The sequence below is a fragment of the Mobula birostris genome, chromosome 31 (genome assembly GCF_030028105.1).
Source record: "Mobula birostris isolate sMobBir1 chromosome 31, sMobBir1.hap1, whole genome shotgun sequence".
In the NCBI taxonomy this organism is placed as follows: domain Eukaryota; kingdom Metazoa; phylum Chordata; class Chondrichthyes; order Myliobatiformes; family Myliobatidae; genus Mobula; species Mobula birostris.
The window spans coordinates 21,569,392-21,578,793 of record NC_092400.1 but is presented as its reverse complement, the minus strand read 5'-3'; the positions used below and the strand labels follow the sequence as shown (position 1 = coordinate 21,578,793).

The window sequence follows — 9,402 nt, the reverse complement described above, 5'->3', positions numbered from 1 at the left end:
TTTAATCATCCACCAAATACAGTGGATTCTGGCTAATTGAGACACATTGAGACCAATACATTTTCGCCCAAATAAGTGGCTGCCCCAATAAGCCAAAATGGAAATTGTTAAAAAAGTATAAAAAAAAGACAAACAACTGTTTAACTGAGTAACGAATTATCTAATTAAATAAAATATAAAATAAATTAGAACACTACCAAAACTACTACAGTACTATTAAACTGTTTATTAGTTCCTTAATGGTTATTGACGGAAGAATTTGGTGTATGCTGCTGTGTTCTTTTGATTGTCTGTAAATGAACAAAATCAGAGCAGACACCTAATCCAGTAATGGACTGCCTTCGAACAATGCTATCAATGATTGCATTCTCCAAATCTTTGTTTGCATTGTAATGTTCAAGATGATTGTTGATACCTTCAAATTCTTCATAGTTTCTAACTTGTTGAGGTAGTGAAATCGTTTCATTTTCACTCCCGGCCATTTCTGGCATCTCCAAGCCTGCATACTTGAAGCCGCAGTGAGCAAAATAGTTCTGAATCATCTTACTGTTTATTACACACCAACTGTCAGTGACAAAAATAACTGCTTTTTGAACACACACAAGTGACGGTATTTAAAAATTGTTCGCCCTAAGCATGGTTTAGTCTTTAATGGCCACATGACATACATGCCAGTTAGAAACTATTCAGCAACAATCTCCAGTCCCAATTTAGTGGCACAGTGTCCCAAATTAATGAAGGGCATCAGGGCTATTTTCTCGATTTGATTTTGTTCTTCAAGAGTAGCAGTTAGCGAGATGCTATTACACCTTGTGGTGTTGGAGTTATGAGTTCAATACCAGTTAGAAATCTTTGCACATCCTCCCTGTAGAATGTCAGGTGCTCCAGTTTCCTCCCACAGTCCAAAGACGTATTGGGTGGGTTAATTCATCATTGTAAATTATCTTGTGATTAGGTTAGGGTTAAATTGGGGGGTTTTGGGTTGGCATGGTTCAAAGGGCTGGAAGGGCCTATTCCGCGTTGTATCACTAAATAGATAAAAGCATTGTCACAAATAAGCGGCTGTCCCAATTAACTGGTGGACCCATTAAACTGGAATCCACTATGTCTTTTTCTGACTCGGTGCATTATAACAATATTTACATGAAAGGTAATGTAGGTGCAGTTATAGATGTTACTCTACTTCCAATTGACATCTTTAGTTTTCTGTTGTTGGGACCATAAATTGTAAAATAAATCATAGTCAGGTGTAAGCGATTTTCTGAAAATTTTGAATGTTTTTAAAATAGGCACTGGACCCACCAGAGCAATTTGCATTCCGCGCAAAATGAAAATTGTGCTAAATTGTTGCAGAGGTAAGCTTTATCACATGATTGAAATACTGTAAGTCTACCAATAGCTACATTGTTTTGCTTCACTGATAAACAGTTACATTTTGAAACTTAGCAAGGTTACTTTGGCAGCACCACTCTCCAACCAGGAAAAACAAAAAAGCAGTACAAATGGAACACCATTCAATTTCTGTTGTCAGTCACACAGCATTGTAGAGCAGTAGCCCATCAAGTTCATGCCAACTATTATATATCTATTACTTAAGCAACACACACAAAATGCTGGAGGAACTCAGCAGGCCAGGCAGCATCTATGGAAAAGGGCCATTTAACATTTTGGGCCGAGGACCCTGAGTTCCTCCAGCGTTGTGTTGCTTGGATTTCCGGCATCTGCAGACTTTCTTGTCTTTTAACTATTATCTATAGTAGTTATATTTTATTCTCCCTCTATTCTCATCAACTTCACCCCTCCCCACCACAGCTGCCAAATCTACATTAGTGGCGATTTTACCTTGGCCAATTAACTTACTAACCCAGATCTTCAGGATGTTGTAGAAAAGCAAAGCTATCACAGGGAGAACATACAATCTCCACACAGACAGCACTGGAAGTCAGCTGTGAGCGTGTGTCACTGGGGTCTACCAACTACACTACTATGAATGTATATTTATCACAGTCCTACAGTGTCATACAGCTAATATTCAGAAATTCTTTATCCTACAGCAGACCAGAAGGACTGGAGGAATCCAACAAGATCTTCTCAAACCAACTAGAATGGACAATAAATGTGCCTTTGCTTATGCCAAGAATAGACAAAGTGTACAATAATAACCAAGTTAATCTCGGCATTACTTATGTCATTAGTCATTATCAGCTTTTCAGCGATAATAACTTCAGCAGCTATACGAAGAGCATGTCTTATGAGTTCTGTCATTAATATCTACTCACATGAAATCAATTACATTAAAATAATTTTAAGTTTTCCTCTAACACACAGTATATTGTGTTGAGATTAGATGTGTAGCTAACGGTGACTTCATAGGAATTACCCTAATTACTACTTTCATATCTCAAAGAAAAAAAAACAATGAAGAGGACTGAAGAACAAATTTAGGTCTGAAGGTACACTGTGGGATGTAGTGGTGTTGGTGCAAATTTGGATCTTCTGTGTTGATTTGCCATTCCCGAGGTTTTCCCAGTGACTGTGTTGAAAGCCGCTCCTCAGCATTACTATGGTTTCACTTAATATTCAAATATGAATTCTAAAAGTACTATAAAAATGTAAATGAAGCACGAGAACCTATGTAGCATCTTTTACTCTCTCTGGATGGCAAAACCCCTCATCAAGGCTAACAAAATATTTGTGATGTGCAGTCAATGTTATAATGAAAAGGAAAACAAATACTAATTTTATGCAGAGGTCCCACATATTGGCAGTGAGATAAATGATCAGATAATTTGCTTGTTGGGGAACAAATACTAGTCAGGATATGAGGAAAAAGGACTGAAGCTAACCGAATTGCTTCAAAAATCTAGAACAGTCTTCAATGAGGTGTTAGCAGTGGGAAATGTGAGCAGCTTCAAGTTCCTGGACATCAGTATCTATCCTGGGCCCAAGACATTGATGCAGTCACTAAGAATGCACACCAGAATCTCTACCTTGTTAGGAGTTTGAGAAGATTCAGTTTACCACAAATTTCCATAGACATATGGTTGCATAACAGCCAGATACGGAGGCTTCAATGCACAGACAGCAGTAGGCTGTAGGGGCTTGTGGACTTGAGCCAACTCCCTCAGACACAACTTTCCATAGGTGTCCTCCATCAAGGACATCTTTAAGAGGGCAGTGCCTCAAGAAGGCAGCATCCATCATTAAGGACCTCCACCACCTACAGCGTGCCCTCTTCTTACTACCATCAGGAAGGAGGTATAGGAATCTCAGCACCCACAAACACCAATTCAGAAACAGCTTCATGGACACATGAACACCAGCTCTTTATTCCTTTTTTCGTAATTTATAGTCATTTTATGACTTTGAACTGCACTGCTGCCACAAAACAACAAATGTCACATTATATAACTCAGTGATAAAAAAAATCTAATTCTGATTTTGGGCAGAATAATCAGTGTAATGTGTTTTTCAAACTTTATTATTTGTTTTATCCACAGATATCTGATTTTCTTATGCGAAGTAATTACTTACCCAAAAGACAATACTTCTGTAAAGTCAAGCTAAATGATCTCCATGGTAGGTTCTGACACCCAGTTTTACCTTATTTCTCATAACAGCTCCATTGCTGCATAGCTCTCAGTAGATGAATTTCCTTGAAATAAATTCTGAGAAGACAGTTATCCATTTCTTATCCTGACCATTTGTCTTTAGTGCCTGCAGTAATTTGCTTGCTACTCTGTCAATGATACATCTCCAAAGTTGAACCAATGCCAGCAGGCTTCGTGTTATCCAGCATTCAAGTGTGTCCAACATCAGTACTATCTCTGTCACGCTATATATTTGCTGATCTGTCTTTGCTGGTTTTTGTTGAAACCTCATCCATATCTTTTTTCTCCTTTTCCTATTGATTTATTATTGTCACACGTACCAGGGTGCAGTGAAAAGTTCGTCTTGCATACTGAGGTAAAAAAATAACAATGCATAATAAAGTGTCAAAACTACAGAGAAAGTGCAATGCAGGTAAACAACGGCGGGCAAGATCATAATGATGCAGATCGTAAGGTCAAGCGTCCATGTTATCGTACAAGTTGTACCAAAGGTCTGTTCAAGAGTCTGATAACAACCTTTTAGAAGCTGGCCGACATCAGATCTTCCTGAAATTCTTTTTCTTCACAGACATCCGCGAAGACAGAGGAGTGCCCCAAAGAACGAATGACAGTTAAAATGTCAAATGTTATGACCCCTAACTCCCCCTCCCAAACACAAACAGTAGCAAGGCAACCCCCACCAGCAAAAAAGTATCAGTGCCCTCCACTGAGCACTCAGCATGCAGCAAAGCATCAATAAAGAAACAGACTTGCACAACCCCAAGAACTACTCGTTCACCTTGTAATTTGAAATACCACAGACTCTCTCTCCCCCAATAAGGGAAAAAGAGCTGTCCCTGTTTCACAGCGAAAGGGGAGACATAATAAATAACTCGCTGATATATGATGTTAAAAGTCTATCACATCGCATTTTGCGAGCTCTGTCTCTGGAGAATCAGCAGAAAAGAGCAGGGTAAAGAGCTCACAGAATAGTTAGAGCCCTGAAAAAGTATTCAGCCCTCACAACTATTTTCACATTTTACTGTCTCATTTTCGAGATCTCAAATATATTGAAGTAGGATTTTTCAGCTTAATCTACAAAGCATTGTGCATCATGTCAAATCAAAAGAAGAATTCCAGAACTTGTCAACAATTCACTAGAAATTAAAAACTAAAATTGTGAAGCTGTAATTACTATGCTAACTTTCCTCAGGTGCAATACTGTATAAGGTAATATACCTTACCCAACTACCCAATTTGTTGATTGATTGGAGGATCACCTGCTTCCAATGAATTCCTAGGAATAATTACCCCGCCCACCCCCAGTAAGATCCACCAGTATGGTAGATATTCAACAGACCAAACCAAAATGAAGGCAAAAGAGCATTAAGACAAGTCAGGAATATGATAATAAAGCACAAATCTGAGGAAAGCTACAAGACCAATTCAAAGACCTCAGAGCTCAGTGTAGTCCATCATGAAAAAGTGGAAAAAATATGAAACCACAATCACACTGATGAGGACAAATCACCCCTCTAAACTCAGTTGCTGGAGAAGAATGGTATTTGTAAATGAGGCTGCTATGATGCTAACAGTCATTATGAGTAAACTGCAGAAGTCAGTGGCTCCACAATCTCTAACGCCTTGCACAAGAAGGGTATTAATGGAAGTGTGGCAAGGAAGAAGCCCTGGCTAAAACAAAAGCAGATCCTTGCCTATAAAAACTTTGCGAAGTATCACTTAGAAGATACTGTGAAGATGTGGGAGAAGGTCTTGTGGTCAGATGAGACTAAATCAGAACTTTTTGGCCTCAACATTAACTGGCATATGTGACATAAATCTAATACTGCACATCAACCAGGTAACACCATTCCTGCTATAAAGTATAGTGGAGGTAACATCTTGCTCTGGAGATGCTTTCCAACAGCAGGGACTGAAAATCTAGTTAGGATTGATGGGAACATGAATGCTGTTAAATACAGAGAGATCCTGGAAGCTTGAACTGGGGAGGAAGTTTATCTTTCAGCAGGACAACGACCCAAAGCAGACTGCCTGAGTAACCATGGAGTGGAGTGGCTTCACATGACATCCTTGAGTGGTCCAGTCAGAGTCCTGACCTTAACATGATTGAACATCTCTGGCGAGACCTCAGGATTGCTGTCCATCACCACTCCACAGATAACCTGGCGCAACTTAAGCAAGGAGAACTGAGCAAATCTTGCTCCATCACATTGTGCAAAGCAAAAAAGAAACTTATCCAAAATGACTACTGGCTGTCAAGCTGCAAGAAGTGGTTCAATTAGGTACTGAGCAAAGGGGGATGAATACCTTTGAACAGCTAAAATTTCAGTTTTTGCTTTTTTTATGTTTTACACTTTTCCCTGTTTTTTTTGGGCTCTACTGTGGAAAAAAAAGAGCATATGATTCACAAATAAAAATTCTCAGTTAAATGAATCAAAATCCTTGGTTGTAGTTAGTGCTTACTTATGCGAACAAAGAGTTGGGGCTGAATACTTTTTCCAAAGCAACTGTATTGCGAGTTGCAAGATTCATTCTACTTTAAGTTAAGCATAAACTATATGCTTGGAAATTTCTGGGAAACTGTCAAAAACAATTGGTAATTTCTAAGCTGGTTTAAGAAGCAAATAAAAATAAAATCACCAAACCGCTTGCAGATGGATCTGCATGCACAGCCTGAGTTTTATCTCCGAGAGCAATAATTGGTGTCTATTTATTTCTCATCGGCCAGTCAGGATGCTATTTTCTGCCTCAGATCCAGAGGTTTTTTTTTCCTCTCTCTCATTCACTGAAGTGGAAAAAACTCTTATCTGCTGTTTATTATTTCAGTGACATAGCCTGGAGCAGTTCTCCCTTTTTTTTCCGGCAGATTTCGGGCGGAGCCTGCCGGCCAGACGCGCATGCGCACCTGCTCGTTAGCGGTGGGTGGTTCTCTTTCGGCAAGCCGGACGAGTTGGCAACGGCGACCCGTGGAAGGAAACGGCCGGTCGCGTATCGGGATCCAGCGCCGTCGCTCGGCTCGGCTTTTTCCTTCGCTGAAGCGAGCGATGCCACGCGAGTACCGGGAGCGACGTGACGGGACCTTGGAAAAGGCGAACGGCGCCGAAAGCGCCTGAGATCCCGGAGCGGCGGCGGCGGCGCGAGAGGAGGTTTCGGGGGGGAAAAGTTCCCGGGTGGTCGCGGGGGCAAAGAGATTGGTTCCGCCCGCCCCCTCCGCCCACTTCACCTGGCCATGAAGAAGAGCCGGGAGGACGAAATGAACGTGTCGCCGGAGGCGGCAATCAGCTCGCGGGGCACGACCGAGAGTCTGGCCGACCCTGACTCCGGCCTTCGCGGGGATGTCAGTTCCTTGGGCTCCGACTCCGAGATCAATGGCTTCGTCAACGGGGACCAGAAGATCGACAAGTACGGCTTCGTGGGCGGCGCGCAGTACACAGACGAGATGTAAGTAACCGGGCTTCAGCCACCTCCGGCCCGAACTCCGCGGTCCATCCGCAACCAGCATCGGTTACACCTATCAGCGTTAGTGCAGCCTGCAGTCTGAAAGTTTTGTGGAACTTTGCCCCAAGTTCTCACTTTCTTCTGTATTCTATTTACAAATTTCACTAGGCTTCTCCCCTAGTTTTTTAACTTCTTTCCTCCCCTCAGACTACTGAAGTTGGGCACTGATTCTCTTTAGCGAGGCCATTTCTTTTCCGGAGCAGGAGCAGAACTGCCCAAACTCTGATAGAGTGAAGTAACCATCAACCGTAACCATCTGCACCCTGCCAACCATACACTAGCTGGATTACACATTGAGGATATCCGTTAAGCCAACATGTTGATGCCGAAAGGTAATGCCGCTGCTTTCTTGCAAAAATAAAAGCCACTTGGCAAAAAAAAGATAAGGTCTAAAATCGTGGAAAATCTCGAGCGAAGTGAAAACAGTGCAATGCAACAGTATTTAGAGATGACATGGGAATAGTTGGAGCTTCAGTCGAGGTCTGGAAAATACATGTTTCGAGCCCTGTTTTTGCTAATGGTGGTAGGAAGCCACGAAGGCGTTAGTGATAAGTACCTTCTTGAATGTAAATACGTTTTCATTAATAAATGTATAATAGATGTAGTTTTAAAAAAACCTATTTGAAATGGATTTAAATATTTGGTATAATGATTAAGTGTTTTATTGTAACTGGGGTGAATTTAAAACTGAAAAGTTGCTCCTTAGAAACAACAAAAAAAATCCTAAGTAGGCCATTTGGCATCTGAGCTTGCCAAATTTGATCATAGTGGTTGATTATTACTGTATTTAATTATTTAGAGATTCATTACAATAACAGGCACTCAAAGGAGCCTGCACTCATGTGATCTGTTAACCTTGTCACTCTTTGGAATGTGGGAGGAAAGTGAATTACCCTGAGGGAACCTATGCTGTCACAGGGAAGACATGCAAACTCCTTACAGTGGTGGACTTAAAGCCAGGTCACTTGGCACTGTAATAGCATTACACTAGCTGTATTCCCTTCTCCCTGTAACCCTTTGACCTTCTTATGATAATCTTGCACCAATAGGCAGAATAAGTCAAAATAGTAGAATGGATTTGCACGCTATTTCTTGTGCTGCTGCTGAGATTATAAGCATTAATTGTTTTGCAAATAGCATCTGAGTAACCTGGAGGTCTCTTTGTCCTTTGTTCTGGTTGTCCTGTTATCTGAAACTGAAGGGGACGGTGAGAGAAAATACAGATTGGTGCATATGCTAAACTGCGCCGGCAGGTTACCTAAAATATTTATTTGTCTGCTCAAAAATTAGAACAGAATCATCTTTATTTCATTATTAAGGAAAGGATTTTTCAAAGGATTTACAGAAATGCTATTATTCTAGTTTGAGTTTTATTGAAATCATTTAATTGTGTGGCTGCAATGTTTAAGATAGAAATAGTACCGCCTGGTTCACATGTACCTCACCGCAGATTTATTTCTGAAAATAATCAGTCGCCAGACAAGTAATGCCAGTGCATCTATGCTTAAAAAAATTAGTAGTTCAAATATAAGCGCAAGTTGGCAATTTGGGTCCTATCTTAGTTCTTGGTTTCGTTGTTGAAGTGATGTTGACTTCAGCTCTACAGGGTCTATCACATAAACCCTTGATTTGCCTATTGATCAATAACTTTTCTTTCTCGGTCTTGAACATATTGAATAATGACATACAATGAGCATGAATTGACTTGACCTTGTCTTATCCCAGCACTTAACATAGAATCGTTTCTGAACTGCTTCCAGTGCAGGTTTATCTTTGCTATTAAATTAAGAGACCAAAACTGTGTGCATTCATCTTGGCACGTCCCTGCACTCTATCACAAGGAAATTTCCCTGCTTTTATGATACCTTTGCAATGTTCCTTTTTTTTTTTTGGCTATTTACATGCTGTACTGGAATGCTAGGTTTCTATTTCATGAATGTCAGAATCGGGTTTAATGTCATTAGCACATGATGAAATCTTAGTTTGTTGATGCCATATTCTTCAGCACTACATCATTCTTTAGTTTACCTCCATTTAATTAATATTTTACTGTCTTCCTATTGAACTAGGTAATATTTTTACACACTGTTTTCCAAATGCCAAAGTATTTGCTTTGTCTATACTTCACTGCAGGCTCTTCATGCCCTCCTCACAATTTAGTTTCCCACTTAATGTTTGTATCACAAGCATATCTGGCTACAGTACAATCTGGCCCTTCATCTACAGTATTATAAATTGTGTACATAGTGCCACAGCATTGATCTCTGTGCTGTCCTTCTAATTACAGATTACC

The 9,402-nt window shown here is 40.4% G+C and overlaps 1 protein-coding gene across 1 annotated transcript in view; it reads left to right on the top strand.

Annotated features, from left to right (window-relative positions):
• Positions 1–6,522: 6,522 nt before the first annotated feature.
• The window catches only part of tbc1d10ab (TBC1 domain family, member 10Ab), a 70,451-nt gene continuing 67,571 nt past the window's right edge, over positions 6,523–9,402 (top strand). Inside the window, exon 1 of the mRNA XM_072247597.1 lies at positions 6,523–7,052. Within this exon, the coding sequence (XP_072103698.1) occupies positions 6,841–7,052 (212 nt within the window). The 5' untranslated portion in view covers positions 6,523–6,840. The remainder of the gene's footprint in view (positions 7,053–9,402) is intronic.